The sequence below is a fragment of the Saccostrea cucullata genome, unplaced genomic scaffold (genome assembly GCF_032062105.1).
Source record: "Saccostrea cucullata isolate Sc308-1 unplaced genomic scaffold, CSIRO_AGI_Scuc_v1 ctg14, whole genome shotgun sequence".
NCBI classification, from domain to species: Eukaryota; Metazoa; Mollusca; class Bivalvia; order Ostreida; family Ostreidae; genus Saccostrea; species Saccostrea cuccullata.
In genome coordinates, this window is record NW_026941090.1 from 259,322 (window position 1) to 281,580 (window position 22,259).

At 33.9% G+C, this 22,259-nt stretch overlaps 1 protein-coding gene across 2 annotated transcripts in view; it reads left to right on the plus strand.

The window, feature by feature from the left end:
* Positions 1-231: 231 nt before the first annotated feature.
* The window catches only part of LOC134257154 (ATP-dependent 6-phosphofructokinase-like), a 35,283-nt gene continuing 13,255 nt past the window's right edge, over positions 232-22,259 (plus strand). Inside the window, exons 1-14 of one of the 2 annotated variants that reach the window (XM_062739795.1) lie at positions 232-558; positions 2,420-2,493; positions 10,825-10,902; positions 13,337-13,526; positions 15,853-16,018; positions 16,351-16,395; positions 16,586-16,694; positions 17,095-17,190; positions 17,435-17,527; positions 17,998-18,123; positions 18,495-18,559; positions 18,651-18,741; positions 19,277-19,423; positions 19,938-19,958. In XM_062739795.1, coding sequence (XP_062595779.1) covers positions 369-558; positions 2,420-2,493; positions 10,825-10,902; positions 13,337-13,526; positions 15,853-16,018; positions 16,351-16,395; positions 16,586-16,694; positions 17,095-17,190; positions 17,435-17,527; positions 17,998-18,123; positions 18,495-18,559; positions 18,651-18,741; positions 19,277-19,423; positions 19,938-19,958 — 1,491 coding nt within the window. In that variant the 5' untranslated portion in view covers positions 232-368. The remainder of the gene's footprint in view (positions 559-2,419; positions 2,494-10,824; positions 10,903-13,336; positions 13,527-15,852; positions 16,019-16,350; positions 16,396-16,585; positions 16,695-17,094; positions 17,191-17,434; positions 17,528-17,997; positions 18,124-18,494; positions 18,560-18,650; positions 18,742-19,276; positions 19,424-19,937; positions 19,959-22,259) is intronic. The other variant, XM_062739796.1, reaches the window with a different exon arrangement.

Genomic DNA, 22,259 nt, shown 5'->3' on the forward strand with positions numbered 1-22,259 from the left:
AAAGATTTTTATTGATGCTCAATCGTTTATGAAATTTAAATATACTAAGAAAACAATATTGAAAACACAATTGTTGAAAACATTGTTTGATAATGTCATATTCTAGGTCTTCTTTTTATGCGGAATGTTTATTAGTATTTATTTTCTGTGAACTTTTACTGTTGTTAGTTTGACCATAAGACTTCGGATGTTTCCGTAAAGTGTTGAATCCTCAGTTCGGCAAATCTCGGTCAGTTCATGCAGGTGGCAGATGAATGGAACGGAGACCGAATCGTAGTTGATGAAGACTGCAGAGGTTTTCCGAGTCCGTGTCTAGGTCGTTTGTGTGGAAGGTCTTATAATCCCTCCTGGAGGACATTCCACCAAAAATGGCAATGCCAATGGAGACGGAAGGAGTCGTAATAAGAAATGACAGGGAGCGGATTCACAGCGTTCGGGATAGCATGAGTAGAAAAGACAGCATCATGACTGAAAGGGGAAGAGAGGGACAGGAATTGGCATGGGGAAGTGGGACGGGGAAATCCATAGGCGTGTTTACAAGTGGAGGGGATTCCCAGGGTATGTCATTGAAAACAACTTTGCACTAAGCTTGCCATTTCTAATGACAACTGAGAATGACAATCGACTTTCTTTCCGTAACTGTAATGAAAGATTCGCCTAGCAGACAATTTTTTTTCTCCAGTAGATTTCTCGGGTGTTATTATGCGATTGTGAACAATAATCCCGAGGAGTAACGAACATCATTCAATTTAGGGGAGATGGAGGGGATGGGAATGGTGATGGGCAAGGGGGGATTTGAGAAGAAAGATTTTTTTTTACTTTTTTAAAGATACTTTAAGAAGAATCTGAAATAAAGTTATAGTGTTTTATCCATTAATTTGAATGAATACATTTCTCTATCTGTTTTTTAATGATTATAGATCAGTATCGATACTGAGAATGCAGCAAGCATTAGTGATGATGCATTGCTTTGACATTGTTTTGACATTAGTCACATAATGCAGACAGTTTGAACATGCAGACAAGTTTAATCAGTACATAGCAAGGTACAATTTGAAGTTTTGTAACACTGTTAATACTGTATGTAGATTTATATTAACATGATTAAACTACATAGCTCCAGTAAACGTAATTGAAACATCCAGGTTCTTAGATTATAATTAGCGATTGTAATTAGATAGCTAATCACCACAACAATCATCAAACATTTTTCTTTTTGTGTCTCACTCAATCATGAATTTTAAAATGTTAAAATTACGAGGGTTGTCCTGTAAAATCGTGGACGTGTTGTCTAGTGTGAAAAATAATCATTACTATGTTCTGAAATTTTCACTACCCTTTAGTATTTGGTGAATAAACATAACAAATTTTGGATAGATATATGCATAAATAGACAAATTATGAGATTTTATGTTATGTATTGTATCGCCTTATGGCACATGGATTGGATGATAATGTCAAAGTGTCTAAAACAACGTCACGTTTCATCTTTGCTGAAAATGAAGTTGGATATGAGTCCCTCTACAATTTAGGAATTTCATTATGCATGTACTCGGTTCTCCATAAACAGTTGAGGAACCAATCTAGCGCACACACGCCATCTTATGAAGATTTATTAATAAGTTACGGACAAAATTCTCACCATCATTTAACTAATATATATATATAATATAATAATAAACATACAATCTAATATCAATGGTCAACAGTGACGGCATCTTTTGCTATTACAATAGCAGTTTATTCGAATGTTTTGTACTACCCGGGGACTCGATCAAAAATGAATTTGCTAAGAAAACTCCTGTTTCATTTGTATACTTAGGATCTGGTGATTTTTTGAAGAAAAAAAATCTTCTATATTGTTTTAAAGTCTCTACAGGTGTCATTACATCTAAATCAAATTAAATTGCTCTCCAGTGTGAAGTAACGTCATCAAACGTTGCCATTTTTCATATGTTGTGTTTATCACTTTCCCATTTCGAATGCCCGGAAACTGTCAAAAATTAACCAAAGCCTTGAAATTTTTCAAAAGACGACATAGATTATGGAATCGAATTAGCAAAATTTTAACCCCAATCTTAATGTATTTAAAACTTTTATTTCGTTTATTCTCTAATAAAACCTTGGTTTTTTGACGGGCTGCCCTGTGCACATTCAAGCTTAATAAAAATTTTATTTTTGTCTCTATTTTACCAGAAAAATTATGATGCACTTAAATATGATAAATAAACATTTACTGAAAATTTTAGCTTAGTTCACCGATTATTTTTCGAGAAAAGCGTTTGTCCACGATTTTACCAGACAACCCTCGTAAGTATGGATTTTTTTTTTTAGACAATTACACTTATTCATGACAAGTAATGTGATTGTTTATAAAAATGAATGATAAGCATTAATTTTAGCATTTAAAAATTTTCAGGTATGAATTCCAGTGTAAGAGCTGTAGTAAGAATGGGTGCCTACTTGGGCTGTAAAGTTTTCTATATAAAAGAGGTAAATGGTACCAAAAGTAGGCCTTTCAACTGCCGCTAGGGGTCGGTGTTATGAACGATAACTCACTGCTGAAAGGAGTTTTCCACTTAAGTATAGTAGCGTGGTCCCTTTTTTTGCCCTTATTTTACAGAATATACATGAAGATACGGTATTATTTTTAGTTTCATTGTGTATAACAAAGTATTTCTAATTAACATTTTGTACAATCATTATTAATAACTTGCAATATCAAGAAATACAAGCCGATTTCCAACACCTACTGAACACACAAATTCCGGAACATTTTTTTTCGAACAGAGTACGGTTCCTCTATTACATACAAATGGGCGGAGACATTTAAATTAGGTATTATATAAAGGAATAAAACCGATGAATTGTAGCGTGAGATAAGAAATAATAAGCAATATACGATGGGTAATAATAATCTACAATACGTTTGAATTTTATTTTGCATCATTCGTATTCTTCTTAACTTGGGGTGAGTGGGAGTCTTTTTTAGTACTTCTGGTATTTTTGTCGGGGTTTTAAAAATCCCCCTAATCGCGATAATTTTTTAAAATCTATCATTGTTGAATAAAATGTCAATATATTTTACCCACTACAATAATTTTCTTTTACATGATTGTTTGAAAAGCACAGGCGATTGCATAATAATTAACGGTAAATACACACAGACATACACTACCATTCTTTTGTAAAGGGGGGAGGGGGCTGAGAAAAAGAAAACAAGAAACATGAATTTGATAAAGCAAAAGAAAAAGATCGAGGAAATCCTTTTCCAAACTTGAAAACGATTAATGTAGAATTAGGAGTTAATAAAAAATACTCATATTTTTATTTGAAAAATTAAACTTCAACATTAATGTGTGTTTATTATGTTCCCCAAACGAAGTTGGGGAACATATTGTTTTTACTCTGTTTCTTATTATGTTCCCCAAACGAAGTTGGGGAACATATTGTTTTTACTCTGTTTCTTATTAAGGTCTTCCGTCTTCACGGAAGACCTTATAGTGATTCTATTGTTTCTTATTATTATTATTCTTTTTTTTTAGACAAAATTTTGTGCAGGCGATTTCTCGTAAACTATTCGGTGGATTTCAATGAAAATTTCAGGAATTATAGGTCATTATATGAATTTTATATAAAATTCCGTTTTTTGGAAAATTCGCTACCAGTGCCAAGTTATGGACATTTTCCTGATTTTAAAATGCAATTTTGTCTTCGAATGTTCTCGAAAACGGCTCAAGATATTAACTGGAGACTTGTTAGAGATGATAGACCATGAGTTATAGATGTGCAATTTTGACTTCGTTTGCGTCGTCAGTACTTCCGGTCGCTACAGGAAGTGAATTCAAAATGTGCACTTTTTCAACTTTTTTTGTTTTTCAATATTTTTCTTTGATATAATTAATGGTAATTAAGACCCTACTTGAAAGGCCAAATATATAATTTATTTAAGAATTGATCAATCCACACACTAGATATTCGCATTTAAAAATCTGAAGCGTGTCCAAGATGGCGGCGGTCTCGGTAAACTCCGCCATTAAGCAAGTCGGGTTCTAGAAGGTCAGCTGAGCGTTTAGATGAACGAAACTTCTACCAAAAAGATTTATGAAATGTAAAGGATTCTTTAGATTGCTACATCACAATTTCGTTGCATTGAGTATAGTTTTAATATGAGGTTTCCTCAAACTTCTATTGAAATTGCTTTTGTCTGCATCTCATAGTAGAATACAACATGACTACAAGTGGAAATACGATGACTACAGTCTTTAGTTTTGCACCAGGGAAAACTTATCCTAAACCATGGTTATAAGTAATAGCTTTTCAAAAAACTTGCCTGACTTAATATTCACTATGTTTCTGAAGTATTACTTGACTTCTGTTTATTTTACCTCGCAGGCTTATGACATATTAAATGAATAGCAAAGACAAAAGCAAGAAAAACATTTTTTATAAAAGATTGTTTATTAAAGGTTATATGAATATTCTTGTAATAAATGCAAGTTATTGAACATAAAGAGTATCAGATTCCTTGACCGTCGGGGGGCGAGTGATCTTTTCATGAACGTGTAACTCATCTCCACTTTGGGGGTAAACAGGAAACAAAATTCGTGGAAAATTTTACCGAATTCACAGCTTTAGTGTTACTTGGCCGTATACGATATTATATTTGAATAATGTGATAAATTTACTTTCTAACGCTCGAAATTCCGGTAATAAGAACATACATTTCTAATTTTCATTGAAGCTATCAGATCCATTAAATAGATCAAACATTTCAAAGGAATAGCGTTAAGAACTATTTGTGACCTTTGGCCCGAAATAATGTATCCTGACCCGACTTAAGTAGTAGACAAATGGCGACAATAGTGCAGAAATATAACATTGGCATGCCTGTATATGAAGTTGCATGGAATAAAAAGTTGAATACATATCGAATCAAAGACAGAAAACAGTATTATCTGTTCATCACTAAGAGATTATCTATCCTAATAATTACTGTTAAAACTCAAGTAACAATTTCCTATGTGTTCATCTTGAGCAAGTTTGGCGCGAAGATTTACTCGTGGCGTTTGACGGAAAATTATACTGAAAGGAAAAAGAAACGCAGGGTAATCTTTTGAGGTGAATTAAATTTGTTTTTCTGAAAATACTTTTTAGTTTTCCTATCTACCTTTTAAAATCATCTTTCAAAAAGATATAACCAAATTCTCATATGATTTTGTCTAATTATTCATAAGTTATTGAAGGTCAAATGACGATCCCCCCCCCCCAAAAGTGAAAATCGAAAACTCTCATTATCTTCAATGTCTATCAGAGTCTTATTTCTCCTTTGCATGGAATTTCATCAGAGGGTTTATCTTTCAAATCCTGGCTATATTTAGCATGGATAACCACTCAAAAAATAAGTCAAACGGTGCGCGCATGCGCCAGTGAGAGGAAAACAACCGTAAGTTGACTGGCTCAAAAAACCAAATTGCAGAGTTGTTTTCTTTCAAATTTCGTATGAATGTGATGATTATTATCATCTACTCTATAAATGGCTGTTTTTGTGGTAGTAAGGCCGCGATTTAAAAGATGGCAGGACGAATAACCCGCTCGTAACATGACTCTGTTTCGCGTTACCGTCATCGTCACGGTTGATTGAAAACCACTCCAAACCCTCTCTGACAACGACTAAAACGTTTAATGGCGGAAAATTTACAAGAGACTGCTAAGTAAACCGTTGTTGCCTTTTTCATTAATTAGGCAATTTGAAAACAAGACCCCATTGAACTTCCGTAAACTGTGCCAAGATTGCAATAAATTCATAATGTCTCTTAATATTGAAAAACGATGTGCATACCTCATATGCATCAAAAAATGCAACAAGATTTGTTGACAAACTCGTCGTTATCAAATTGTATGTGTTTTGGGTTTTTTTAGCGTTTTCCCTACGTGACGTCATAAATTTTACGGTTGAGTAATTCTGAATACTGATTTTGATGCACAGCAACTAAATATCCCATCTGACTAATTTTCGTAATTTTCGATCATGTGGTCAAATTTTTATCGAAAATTATGCTACCCTGCGTTTCTTTTTCCTTTCAGTATATGAATAGTGACCGCTTTTCATTATTCTAAGACAGATGTACTGTTTCAGAAGTATGTAAAGTAGATTTAGAGATGTGGTCCCAATAGTGTAACAGTAAGCGCTTTGTATTTTCATGCTGGCGACCCGGGTTCAATCCCCTTTGTTTCCGTAAAAAAAATTATCACTTTTTCAGCTCGATTTTGCGGGTTTTCTTTTTTCAGAATCGGACGGAAGACCTCTCGTTGCTCGCAACGAGTTTCTTTTCTAGTTATTATTATTATTATTATTATTATTTTTCTTCTTCTTCTTCCTGGAACTTTTTTGTCCGGGAATGATCTTGTAAACTGTTCATCCGATGTAGGTAAAACCTTTTTAGGGTTAGTAGACATGTTATGTAGATTTGCGGAATCAAGGTCATTTTGCGCGCACGTGCTTGCAAGAGCGTGCACGTGCAACACGTGAAATAACTAATATAATAGATATAGCCACAACTGTTCTATTTTTAAATGAAATGCTTTGAAACTCATAATTTGAGGATATATTAGTAGTATAGACATGACGACATGGTGAAAATAGCAAGATCTCACGCGCATGCACGTGCACTTCGCTCTGATTGGCTGCAACTAAAGTCTCAATATCTTTCTTGTTTTTTGACGAAATCCTTTGAAATTTTGAACATAGCCATGCATTAGGATATCCTACAACATGAAATAAAGCAATTATCATGAAAACACGTGCATGCACGTGCGCTGCAATCTGATTGGCTGAAACTTTAAACAGCTATAACTCCCTTGCTTTTCAACCAAACAGGATGGGATTTGGAACATAGATAGATAAAATGGACTTCTACAAGTAGGTATGGTCACCATGCACATGCATACACGTGCGTGTACATGTGCTGCAATCTGATTGGCTGAAACTTTAAACAGTATAACTCCCTTAGTTTTCACCCAAACGGGGTGGAATTTAGAACGTAGATAGATGTAATGGACTTCTACAAGAAGGTATGGTCACCATGCTCATGTATGCACGTGCGTGCACGTGAAATGAGTAAAATTAAACATACACTTGAATGAGCGTATTTTTTTTAATAATTTTGGATTAAATACTTTAATATTCAGTATATTAAAAATATAGATTGTGTAGACAAGATGATATGGTCATGACGCAAATGCATTCACATGTGCACGCGTGCAATGCTAAAGTTTAAATGATTTTTGTACACTTCTTTGTTAATGTTGTTAAAATCTCAGATGCATAGAGGTTGTCTTATTTAATGAAGCTTACAGGGAATATGGCACCAAAAGGGAGTTGAGGAGCGTTTGGGGAACATCTGTAACGGTCCCCGTTACAATTAGCACTAGTTATTATTATTATTTTTCTTCTTCTTCTTCCTGGGTACTTTTTTGTCCGGGAATGATCTCGTAAACTATACATCCGACTAAGGTGAAATGTTTTTAGGTTCAGTAGACATGTTATGTAGATTTGCGGAACGAAGGTCATTTTGCGCGCACGTGCTTGCAAGAGCGTGCACGTGCAACATGTGTAATGACCGATTTAATTGATATAGGCGTAACTTTTTAAATTTTTGATGAAATGCTTTGAAACTTATAATATAAGGATATATTAGTAGCATAGACAATATGACATGGTCAAAATAGCAAGATCTCACGCGCATGCACGTGCGCTTTGCTCTGATTGGCTGAAACTAAAGTCTCAATATCTTTCTTGTTTTTTGACGAAATCCTTTGAAATTTTGAAAATAGCCATGCATTAGGATATCCTACAACATGATATATAGCAATTATCATGAAAACACGTGCATGCACGTGCGCTGCAATCTGATTGGCTTAAACGTTAAATAGCTATAACTCCCTTGATTTTCAACCAAACAGGATGGGATTTAGAACATAGATAGATATAATGGACTACTACAAGAAAATATGGTCACCATGCACATGCATACACGTGCATGTACATGCGCTGCAATCTGATTGGCTGAAACTTTAAACAGCTATAACTCCCTTGGTTTTCAACCAAACGGGGTGGGATTTTAAGAACATAGATAGATGTAACGGACATCTACAAGAAGGTATGGTCACCATGCTCATGTTTGCACGTGCGTGCACGTGAAATGAGCAAAATAAAAAAAACAAGTGAATGAGCGTATTTTTTAATACTTTTGGATTAAATACTTTAATATTAAGTATATTAAAATATATAGATTGTGTAGACAAGATGATATGGTCATTACGCACATGCATTCACATGTGCACGCGTGCAATGCTAAAATTTGAGTGAACTTTGTACACTTCTGGGTAAACGTTTTTAAGTTTCAAATGCATCGAATTTGTCTTATTTAATGAAGCTTCCAGGGAATATGGCACCAAAAGGGAGTTGGGGAGCGTTTGGGGAACATCTGTAACGGTCCCCGTTACAATTAGCACTAGTTCATATTGTAGCAGCGTAAAGGCGTATGAAAGTTGTTTTTTTTTTGGGGGGGGTGGATGGGTGGGTGGGTGGGGGTGGGTGAAGAACTCAAGATTTATCCCTGAAAAGAATGGGTTACCCCTTCCCCAGATACTATCTGCCTGACATGTATATATATTTCTTAGCTTCGCTGTAAATTCTGCAATGAATATTCCGATTTACTTATCGATTATAAATGCATTCGAAGTTTTTCCGAGTTTATATAAAAATTTTTATGCATTCAGCTAGCATCCAAAAACGTGACAAGAGTATAAAGTTGCTTTGAATATTGAAGTGGTCAGTATGCGAGTGCATTAATTTTGTTTAGACAGTGATTAAATGTGAAGAAATTATTACGTCTTTGGTATTTTCTGCTTATAATATTTTGTTTCTTTTTCGCAAGAAATTGATTAAATGTGTATTTATATACATCTACGCGTGTGCTTTAATTTTCGCAATGAACAGGAATATTGCGATTACGTGCAGGAGAATTAAAAAATGTCCCGGAAAATCGTCAAAGTTTATCATAAGTGATATTCATCGAAGTCTATAGAGAGTCTTTTTTTATTTTAAAAAATAAAAGCTGGTGTCTGCACTTTTCAAATACGAGCTACAAGATTGTGTCACTGACTCGCTTCCTATAGAAAACACGCTTTCCAAAGGTATTCACCTGTGGCGGAATGGAATCACGTGACATATTATCTATTCTTAGCAGGTCAACAAGAGGTTAATCCTATGTAAATATACTCACCGAACAGATTCAAAATCATGATACTTTTAAGTAGAAGACATAGAGCGCAATGTTGTTCAACAAAGATATTTTCACACAATCTGTATAAATATAATATACACATTATATTTTGATGTCGACTTTGAACAAATCTGCGCTCGATGTTTACGAAAGCTCTGAAGTGGGTACCTGTCACATATTTCTTTTGATATTCATGAAAATCAAAGGACCCCACCTTCAAAACACAGGTTCGCGTGTTCTTTTTTGCAATTATTTGAAATTTTTAAACGTTGGACCATATACTACAGACATAAGAGATCAATGTAATTTACTTTTTAAGCTTTTTAATGAAAGTTTAAAATTTGACGAGTAACCGGGGACCACAGATAATGGCTTATTGAGACTTCTTCTTTGTTTAGAGCAGGCTGGGGGTATCTAACTGTTTACACGCAATGCAATTTTTAGCATTTCCCAAGTGTTTCTTTGCTCTCAGTAGAATCCAGTGGTTTTAAAATTTAGCACCAATGTTAAACTTATTTTCTGTATAGTTGGGACATCGGTTTACTGCATATGATTAAAATTTTTTAATTAAAATAAAATGTGAAATCTACCCTCCTTCTCAGTTCTAACCTAATTAAATTTTTATACTAGGTCGTTCCCCTTCGTGCTTAGTAACACAAATGAGATGATCAATTGTTGCATTTACTTGTAAAAATATATATATTTAAATAGGAAGCGAAAAAGCGCGAACACAAAAAACATGACATTAAATTTTCTTCTTTATAATAATCGTCAAAGAGAGTTAAAACTATTGAATATAGTCTGTTCCCCATTCATTTGACCCTGTTATTTCAGGTAGAGTGAAGGCATTCTCTTTCTCTTGGTCAAAACTTTTTGTGTACAAAACAATGTACATAAGGAACCCTTTAGTGTATATAACAATACCAATGCTGAAGCAGGCTATATGTCATTCCTATAAACGATAACTCATAAATCGGCACTAAGTTGGTCATTTTTCACACCTGAGTTACCTGTCCTTAAACATAACATCGGAAAAGTCAATTATAAATAATTAAACTTTTTAATGATGTAATTAAATGTATGCATAAGTTATTATCTTTTTTGATAATTTCATATACCTGTAAATCTATCTATACAATTTTTTTTACCATATGTGCAATTTGAAAAATTAGTTGAAAGGCCTACCAAAAGTTATTTAACTAGTCCATTTAGGAAAAGTATTTCTAGTAGGGCCTAATTTTGTTCAAAGATTTTATAAGTTTAAGTTTGCTTGCCCTTTTTAACTTAAGATCTTAAGTCTCTAAGTCTTGCATTGAATATGAATTCTTTGTTTAATTTACATGTTAAATTCACTGACAGAAATATTACGTCAAACACATGAGCATGATAAATGCTCACATTAATATAATACAAAAAAAAAATTAAACAAGCTTTATTGCCTACTTAGTATATAACTAAAATAAATGTGTAATATAATATTTCATTCAGTTTTGAGTTGAATTATTATACCACCTGACTTGATGTAACATTGTAGGGGTACCAGGGTATGGTAGATGGAGGAGACAACATTGTGGAGGCTACATGGGCCAGTAGTTCAGGGATTATGCAGAGGGTAAAGCTTCTTAAAAAAGTTCTCTAACACTTTATATATAGTTATTTACATTATTATACCCCACGCAACAAGTTGTGTGAGGTATAATGTTTTTGACCTGTCCGTTAGTCAGTGTGTCTGCATACATGTTAACTCTCCCGATTTAGGCGGGAGTCTACCGCTTTTTCACTCCATCTCCCGCCTACCGATTTAATTCAGAAATCTACCGCTTTTCTACAAAAGCTGCGTCTAAAGTATTTTTGGTTCGCTTGGGTATCCATTTTTGAAGCCACTCTCATAAAATCTCGCTAGATATCGCGTGATTTGACTCGGAATCATACAAACGCTTTTTTTGTACATAGATTTCAAGCACGGATTTGACAACGACAACAACACAAGACTACCAGTGATTACATTGGTTACGATAAATTAATCAACATCCCTTCCATGAAAAAGGAGATACAGCTTTTAAGAATTAGATGAAAACATCTGAAATCGTCTTTAAAAGCACAGAAGCTCACAACTTTATCAATAAAGTCAATAGAAATCACTCGATTGACCAAGCCATGTGGCACATCTCTACTTTCGTTTTCGATCATCGCGGGAAATCTGATTTATATAACGAAAGATAGGAACTTGTTTTAGATCAAGATTAAACCATGTCATCATTTGTTTTGTTTAAAAACTGAATGAACATTCAGAATTATTGCTTCTAGGCTATATCAGCAAAGATCACTCTTCAAAAGGCTAAGAAAAGCAGCCAATCCAAGCAAAATGATGAGCATGAAAAATATTTGAATTTGTACAATTTATGTCAAACTTAAGGTGTTTCTGTCTTCTTCTTTGCTGTTGATATTTAAGATTAATTAGTGTAGGTACCTGATTTCATTTAAGGCTTATACTATACATGTATATTACATGAAAGATATCGATAATCCAAGCGTTAAACAACACGCGCGCAATGCTACCGCTTTTGAGGTCAGAATCTCCCTATTTTTCATCACAATAGGTTAACATGTATGGTGTCTGTCAGTCCTGGGTTTTTTTTGTAAGCACAACTCCTCATAAACCTCTGAACAGAATTTCATCAAACTTTGCAGATGTTTAGGACGCAATGTGTAGATGTGCATAAAACCAGGAAATTCCAATTACTTTCTTTTTTCCGGGAATTTCCGCACTTTTCAACTTAGATTTTTGGCCATACCTTGAATAAGAGATGAACAGTTTGTCAGCGCAACTCCTCTTAAACTGATGCACAGAATTCTATTAAACATAGCAAATATTTAGGACACAAATGTGTAGATGTGCATATTTTCAGGAAATTCCAGCTCCTTAATTTTTCTTGGAAATCGGCACTTTTCAACTTAGATTTTTGGCCATACCTTGAATATAGAGATGAAAAGTTTGTCAGCCCAACTCCTCTTAAACCACTGCACAGAACATTGTCAAACTTTGCAGATATTTAGTACACAGTGTGTAGATGTGCATATTACCAGAAAATTGAGATTCCTTTATTTTTCCCGGCGATTTCAACACTTTGAGTTTTGGGGGAGTGTGATTTATGTGAGCTTGCTCACTTTTTCTTTCATTGAAATATATCATAACTGTACATTATCTTAATGTCAATGCTATGGATAATTAAGATGCAGCTAATTGCTAACTCATTGTAAGATAAAAAAAATAATAGAGATAACTGGCATCCTTGGTTCTGTTTGTTGTACAATATATCAACTACCTAATCATGTTGGGAAAAGGGAATGAGGTCTGCAATTACAGAAATGTCACTAGTGTTACAACTAAGAAAAATAAATTGTCTCTCATTCATTTCTTAAACACTTTTGTGTGCTTATTTCTAATATACATTATATGTTTTATGTTCACTTCAGGACTCATGTAATTTAGAAACAGTTAAGATAACTGATGCATCTTAATAAATCTGAACAGAATTAAAAATAAAATTTAGAAAATTGCGTTAATATTCCATAATTTAAGTGAAAAGTTTAACTGCTTTACCAAGAAGTTTTTCTAGTATATATGACCTAATTAATTTTACCTGGAGGCCTAGGAGTGAAGTATCATTTTCATAAATAGAAAATAAAGAAATTATTTATTGCAAGAAACAATTGATTATGAGATGCATCCTTGGCTGGCTAATATTCTCTATAATTGATGTATTAAAATGCATAGGTTTATTATGATGGAAATTATACATTGAAATTAATTACTTTAAAAACTGTTCAAAGAAATTTCATTTCTTTCTTAGAAGATGCAGTTGTATATGCACAATTAACTATGCATACTATAAGAGGAACATTCTCATTTTCAAAACAACATACATGCAGGTGGTGTCTACAGTGGCCATACTTGTTGTTATATAAAATCTAGCATGTTAGTACATGTACTACAGAGTTGCTTCAAAAGTGATACCCTGCTGATCAGTAAATACTTTTGACAGGGAGGCACCGTGATAGGGAGTGCTCGTTGTCAGGATTTCCGAGAAAGAGGAGGCCGCATGAAAGCTGCAGAAAACCTGGTCAATAACAACATCACAAACCTGGTAGTGATTGGAGGAGATGGCAGTTTGACAGGTGCCAATCTCTTCAGACAAGAGTGGGCGGAGCTTCTCGATGATTTACTCAAAAGTGGTAAGGGCAGTAACTAATGAACGTAAGATTCCTCTGTTGAAGGTTTTGCTGTCAAATTTTTAATTAAAAGATAGGAAATGTAATCTAATGTCCACTTGTATAATTTTACGTACTCTATATACATGTACAAACCCTCCGTATTTTTTTCCATTGTGACGTCACAGTCTACCGAAACAGCTTGATGATGTAACAGAAGAATAACAATCCACACAATTTATGGACGATTTTATTAATCATAAAACAATAATATTATCTACTGACTAAATCTCAAGTCAGAAAAACTTTAGAGGAAACGTAAATTGATTATATCTTGTATAAAGTACCATTGTTAAGTAAGTCCGCATATGTACGAAACACTCCGCATTTTATTTTGTATATAGCAACGTCATCCGCATTTTTTGTATATATAGCAACGTCATCCGCATTTTTTACTTCAGTAGATAGATTTACATGCTTACTTGTTCTGATGACGACCGTCACAGGTCGAAACCGGTCAACAAAATAAATTTACTGCTGCATTCTCACGAAGTGTTGGTGATCTGTTCTGTACTTTTAAGTTTATAACTTTAGTTACAGACCCTATTGAATACCTTTCGGTATCCACACATGAGAATCTTCGGCAATTTTAACCTCAAGGTGTTGGTCTCCAGCTTTTCTTTGTTTTGTATCCTACATTGTTACTGGGACCCCTGCATACCATAAGGTATCCACCATTCCGAACTGCGCTATACATTATGGCCACCAACTCCATTCCAAAGTTACAAGAATCGTATATTAAACAGAAAGTGAATGAATCTCTCAAGGTAGACATCAGTAACCCCAAATAAAGATTCCGCAATTCTTCACAATCCGATACGGATATATAATATTCAGAAACAATTAACAAATCTCAACAAGAAACAGCAAGGAAAGAAACCTCTGTTGCAACATCCGATCCAGTGGGATCTTCCGAGAAACCGAAAATATCAGAAGAAAATGTTGCCATTTTTAGGACACTCCGAAAACTTCATATCAAACTCCAAAGAACGGAAGGTCATGCCGCATACCTGAATAAATGCCAACAACAGGACCTAATACCTAAAACACTAAGAGCCAAAATTGTTCCACAAATTCCAGACACTAATGCTTTATTTCTCCTAAAATGGGAGGAAGCACACCTTAATTTTAGCCGCAGCCTCATCCACTTACTTTATGAATATTGGAATACGAGAATTAATACGATTAATACACAAATACTTCATTTAAAATCCCAGCTTACAAACAAAGAAAATACTAACGAAATGGAACATATAAACTATTAAGTGCAATCCCAAACTTTATGAAGAAGAAGGAAGCCGATAAGGAATCAACAAAAGCATTCAAGGACAATAAAAAATCCCAGTAATTGTTATCTACAACCCCTCGCCCCCCAAATATTTATTGGACAAATTGTAGCGAGGATCTACATACCTTCACGTTTCGTCTGAACGAATTTCATCATAAAACTACAATGAACTTTTGAACATTCTATAGAAATTATCTTTGTTTATATTTATACATGTTAATTATTTTAATGTAATTTTATGAACAATTATTGTCCTCCATAAAATAGGACTATTCAGAAGTAGAAATTTATGAAACCTAACTACATTTTATGTTATCCCAACATTTATAGGAAATGTAATCTAATGTCCACTTGTATAATTTTACGTACTCTATATACATGTACAAACCCTCCGTATTTTTTTCCATTGTGACGTCACAGTCTACCGAAACAGCTTGATGATGTAACAGAAGAATAACAATCCACACAATTTATGGACGATTTTATTAATCATAAAACAATAATATTATCTACTGACTAAATCTTAAGTCAGAAAAACTTTAGAGGAAACGTAAATTGATTATATCTTGTATAAAGTACCATTGTTAAGTAAGTCTGCATATATACGAAACACTCCGCATTTTATTTTGTATATAGCAACGTCATCCGCATTTTTTGTATATATAGCAACGTCATCCGCATTTTTTACTTCAGTAGATAAATTTACATGCTTACTTGTTCTGATGACGACCGTCACAGGTCGAAACTGGTCAACAAAATAAATTTACTGCTGCATTCTCACGAAGTGTTGGTGATCTGTTCTATACTTTTAAGTTTATAACTTTAGTTACAGACCCTATTGAATACCTTTCGGTATCCACACGTGAGAATCTTCGGCAATTTTAACCTCAAGGTGTTGGTCTCCAGCTTTTCTTTGTTTTGTAAAAGATTTTGAGATTGTTGATTTGGCATTGTATTTGAGGACTTGACAGTTTCGCTGTACGTAATGATTCTGTTCTATAGGTCGTATTTCCCAGCAGCAGAGAACAGACTGCACACAACTGAATATCGTGGGACTGGTGGGATCCATTGACAATGATTTCTGTGGGACAGATATGACTATTGGGGCTGACACGGCTCTTCATCGCATTGTGGAGGCTGTGGACTGTATAGCCACAACAGCTTCCAGGTAAAAGTGTCTGAATTACGTAGGCCTTGAACAGAAGAATTTTAACTCTTTAATAACTATTTGGGAAGAAAACTTTAAAAAGCATTCTTATTTGTAGAATGGGGAATATCAGTGTTATGTTAAAGATTTTGCATTGATAGTATTAGACCAATTTTAATCATTTTCATTTTCTGAAATGCACGTTTTATATCACCAACACATGATAAAATTAGATTACTAGTATTTTGATTATCATGATTATAGTTCCAGCAGGGTTAAAGTGAACAAGTTTTACTATCATTTTACACCAATCTTCTAAGGGTTTATTTTAATATCTTACTTTTACCCCTCAGCCATCAGAGATGCTTTGTACTTGAAGTGATGGGGAGACACTGTGGGTATGTACATAATTATTCTATCCTTTTTAATTTCATTATCATAGTATGCTTTCATCTGAGATTGGAATAGGAAACATTCTAGTAATTTATAACCATATGAAGAACAGTTGTTTACTTGAACATATTGAAAGTGGTCAGATTAATCACACGTTCATGTTAGTACATTTACCTGTATGTTTTCATCTGACAGGTACTTGGCATTAGTGGGGGCCTTAGCCACGGAGGCAGACTGGGTGTTTATTCCTGAGTGGCCCCCAGAGGAGGGATGGGAGGAAACTCTCTGTAAGAAACTGGCCGCTGTAAGTGGATACTGAGAAAACTCATTATAGTCCTTTTTCAGTGGTGCAACTTTTAGTAATTTCAGATGTTATTAAAAAAAAACGTTTTTTTTTTATGCAAGTAAATGATATTTTAACACCATACAGTGCTAAAGAGTTCAGCGCATCTCATAATTTATTGATGTTAAACAAATACAATGCATGTAACTAATTAAATATGTGCTGTTTTTTTTTTTGGATAACTTTCATTAAGCTTATTTAAACAGATTTTAGTCACCAAGCATGCATTGTCAAATTGAACATGACTAAAACTTAAGCATTTTACTTTAAATTCTCAGAAAGAAGAAAGAAAGAAATTGTACCTCACAGTAGTAAAACAAATGTATATTAATTTTGTGCAACCATCTGTTGATCTTAACAGGAGCGAGCCATAGGACAGAGACTGAACATTATACTCATTGCTGAAGGAGCAATAGACAAGAAAGGGAATCCCATCAGTGCTGACATGGTGAAAAAGGTCTGAAGAAATAAACTTAGTCATAAAACAAATTTAAGCAAACACAAAAGACAAGTTAATTATTGGGCTTTGCATCAAACATGAAATGAAGTGAAACAATTGTATACTCTCTGAGACAATGAGTGACAGAAATATTTCTGTTCGTATTTTTATAACCTTTTAATAATCTTTACATTTCAATTAATGTACATGTAGATGTACAAGAAGTTCTGTAGTACTTGATGTCTCCTTTTAATGCTTAAAGGTGATAACAGAGAGGCTGAAGTATGATACAAGAGTTACAGTCCTTGGTCACGTACAGCGAGGAGGAAAACCCACAGCATTCGACAGGATCCTGGTTAGACATACTTTCACTGATAATTAAATATAGAACATTATCTTCATTTCTTGCTGATTTTTACTCGTCTTGAAGGACATGCCCAGTACATATTATGCCCCTTACTGGTTGAAATAAGTGGTAGTCTGAAAGTTTCATGTATTTTTATAATACCAGTAAGCTGTAAATTAAAATTTGTTAAGTTTCTGTGTACAGAAGAGATGCAGATTGAAATTTATTCTTCGTCTGATTGAAAAAAGATTCCGTTGGTCATTGTTTTAGGCCAAAGAATGGGGTTGAATATATCATGATTTAAAATTTACAATGCAGATATATGAAAAATACATTGTCGATTGTACTAGAGATACAGTATATGTTATTTTTAGAATTTTCACATTAATAATATGCCTTCATGAACTAATTTTATACTAAGACTAAATTACTGTAAGATTTGTTGAGACCATTTTGTTGGGAACATTATCCATCGTCAGGGTGCCCGTATGGGAGCGGAGGCAGTGTTGGCGCTGATGGATGCTGAGCCGGGCACCCCCGCCTGTGTGTGTTCACTGGACGGGAATCAGACTGTGAGAGTCCCACTGATGGAGTGTGTTGAAAGAGTAAGTGGTGGTTAGACAATCAGAGACACTGTTGTGTAATACATTGAGATATTTAATGTACATTTAATAACCAGTGATCTTAGGATATACATATCTCGTTAACAGAGATTGTTTTAGAACTTGATAATCTTGTTTCTTAGTAACATTGGAATTTTCTTAATCATGCTCATGAATAAAAAGTTAATTTGTTTCTTACTCAGTATTTTTTTTTTTTTTTTTTTTTTTACAATTACCTGCAGTCCTAACTAGCAAGTTTGAAAGTAGAGTGTAGCTACAAAGATAGAAACAAATTATGATCTTCTAAAAGTTTTTTTTTTCTGTTTAAATTTTTTGGAGGTTAATTTTTCATGTTGCAAATGATACAATTTCAGACACAAGCTGTGCAAAAAGCCATGAATGAAAAGAAGTTCGAAGAAGCCGTCAGGCTAAGAGGAAAGTAAGAATCATTTATCTATACGATAAATTGAATCAAAATATTTTACGGAACATTTTGTAAAGGCACTGCATGTACTTTTATATGTCACCAGGAGTTTCCAGAATAACCTAACAACCTACAGAATGTTGAGCAAACTACGACCTCCCAAGGATAAATTTGATCCTTCAGGAGCCACCAGTGGGGTATGTTCAGATGGAGTTTTTCTCAGAAACTGCTTATACGTGATAAAGCTTTATACAGCAGTCACTAAAACCCTGTCTACAGTTTGTGAAAAGTGGTCCTTATGTGTGCTGTAAGTTACCGTATATCAATGCTTCAACAATTGTGTGTTTTAACTTCAAAATTATTACCCAGGATCATGTTTGTGTGATTACTGGTATCATATGATTTCTAAACTTCATCTGAGACAGTCTGCTTTGAAAGGTTTGATAATGATAAAATTGTCTTTTTTGAGGAATTCTTGTCTCTTGAAGTAAAACATATTTTAAAAAATGGACTGAACTTTTTAAAAATATAAAGAGGTGATGTAATATTGCAGTGTAAATTAATTACTATTCTTGGAATACAGGTACTTAGTATCTGATGAAATGAGTACTTACTAGTATGTATCTGATGAAATGAGTACTTACTAGTATGTATCTGATGAAATGAGTACTAAGTATCTGATACTGAAGGTTAAGTTGGTTTTGTAGAAGTATTTGGATTTTTTGTTTTCAGAGTGGGAAGAAACTGGGTGTAATGTGTATAGGAGCACCTGCCTGTGGGTCTAATGCAGCCATTAGGTCCTTTGTCCGTCTGGCCCTGACCAAAAACTACACGGTCCTGGGCTTTCACGACTCCTTTGATGGACTTCTCTATGGCAATGTAAGAAATGTTATAATCAGGGGATTATCAAATTGGTTTTTATGTAGGTGAAAGATGGTGGTATTCTCTCACTACTAACACAAATTCTATAAGTACAGTGTATCATATGTATGGATTTGGACTCTGTTTAGAATTTTCCCACAACTCCTCTTTTTCTCTCCTGCTTATTGAGGCATGACAGTTTTATTTCATGTAAAAGCTAGTGTTATTTTGCATATAAAAATATTCAATACGATTTCAATTCTTTCTTCAGAATTACTTTGACTTTTGCTTTAAAACAAAGCACTTTTTTAAATACATGTATAATACTTTGCACTAGAGGGTAAACATTTTGTTTACATGTATGGAGGAAGACATGTTTTGCATTTGTTTACTTTCCTTTTTTATCTGATACAAATACATTTCTAAAAGTGCTAGCTGTCAAAACACAAAACTTTATTTTGATGCATTACAAAATAGGGATCGTGTAAATCAACAGTTTGAATTTTTCCTCAAATGTTATTTTTGGTTGCAGTTGACAGATATTATAGATCCGGTAAGACTTAGTTCTTTATCTGAAAATTATCTAGCTTTCTTTCAGCTTTTTTTCAAGTCGAGATGAGAGTTACTAGGACAACCAAATGCAATCAATGCATGTATACAGACTGCACTATCTTTGAACAATTTTAACCAAAATGATATGAATTTGTTGGTAGTCCATGTGGAGAAATTTCTCACATTTTCAACTTTTTAAAAACAGATGCATGCTAAATCATCAACCTTTGAGGAAAAGGTCCTAAAGACATGCTGAGAAATGCTATATTTCTTAATGCTTGGCTTCTGATATAACCACATTGAATTCAAAATAACTGAAATAAATTTTGGCTATCAAATGTTGCATGCTTAGTCATAGTCTAGGAACAAATGTTCCACTGTAAAGAAGAATGTTAGACATTTATCAGTATGTCACTTTCACATCTGATAAGCAAAGATTAAAAAAAAATGTTTTTCCTATTTCATGAATTAATTATGCTAATTACAAGCTTTTTAAATGCAAAGCATATACATTGTCAATATACATAAATCTTCTTGTATTATCTATTTGGCAGATTCTAATTATTACTTTATCTTGGTTAAAAAAAAAAGAGTCTTTCAAATAGATAATTGAAAAATGCTTGTTACAATATATTAATGAAAGTTAGCATAAATTATCAAGATTGCTTCAAATGTTATCTTTTACGAAAAATTACATATTACAGTATAGTACTTCATACTAACTAGTCAGAGGTGTGCATATATACTGTATATGAGGAAATTTGAAATACATAATTTTTTCACCTCAAACTACTTCAAAGATGTTGCAAAATATTTTAGTTGAAAGCTCAAATAGTGAGCTTTTCTGATTACACAATATCCATCATCCCTCTAGCTGTCTGTCTGTCCATCTGTAAGCTTATCACATCTCCAACTTCTCAAGAACTGCTGGGCCAATTTTAACTTAAGATGGTACAAAGCATCCCTGGATGAAAGGATGTTTAAATTTTTAATTTGAAGGGACAAGTCCCCTTAGAAGGAGGGATAATCAAGAAAAGACAAAATTAGTGTGGTGTCTTTGCTCAAGAGCCACTGGACCAGAAAAGCTAAAACCTATGAGGAAGCATCCTGGGGTAGTGTATGTTCTAAATTGATCAAATCATGACTCTGCCCCCCTCTCTTGGGGTAGGGGGGGGGGGGAGGCAAATAAGGAATCAAAGTTTTAAATTGAAATATGCAGTGAAAATCATTAAAAATCTCAAGAATCACTTGGACAGAAAAGTTGAAACTTATGTTGAAGCATCCTTAGGCAGTACATATTTTAATTTGTTCAAACCTTGAGTCCCAGCGATAATTCGGGGCCATACTAGGGATTCAAGGTTTAACATTGAAATACAGTGTATATACTGTAGATCACTAAATTATCGCGACATCTTATTTTCGCGAGATAAGCATTGATTCTTGATAAGCGAGACAAAATTTTCACGAATTGCGGTTATTGCTCTATATAATCCTGAGGAATACTATTATACGCGAGAATTAAATTTTCACGAGCACACTGACTCGCGTAATTACGCGAAAATAAAGTTCTTGCGAATAAAAAGTGATTTACAGTAATTAGGACAAATCTCTAAAAATCTTCTTCTCAAATCTTCTTGAGAACCACTAGACCAAAAAAGTTGAAACTAATCAGTAATGTTTATGTTGACATTGAAATTCAGGGGAAATTTTTAAAATATCTTCTCAAAAACCACTGGGCCAGAAAATGTGAGAATTAAGAGAAGCTTCCTGTGGTAGTTCAGATCTTGCCTATGGGGATAGGGTGTGGCCATGGTAAGTATTATAAGGGGGGGGAACTAAAGAACAGCAGGGCTGAAGTTATTCATTTGAGCATTGTGGCCCATGGGCCTTTTGTTTCTAATGCAATTTTTTTTATCTGTAAATATCCCTTTTCATTAAAAGTAAACATTTGGTATATGATCTTTATAGCAGTCCTGTATTCTTCAGTATTGTGCACTGATGCTTAGTTTTAAATGTACTCACAAATTATACTGTAGATCACTGAATTTTCATCAGATAGTCGTTGAGTCTTTATGAGCAAGACATAATTGACACATATTGTCATTATTCCTCTATATAATTGTAAGGAATAGTTTTATATGCAAGAATGAAGTTTTTGCGAGCTCACTGTCTCGCGTAATAAATTGTTCTCATGAATAAAAAGTGATTTACAGTTATACATGTAATTGAATATCCTTGCATGAATTCAAGATTTCTGTGTTTTTTTTAAATGATTTAGCAGTTTCTCCCCCTCTATGTTACA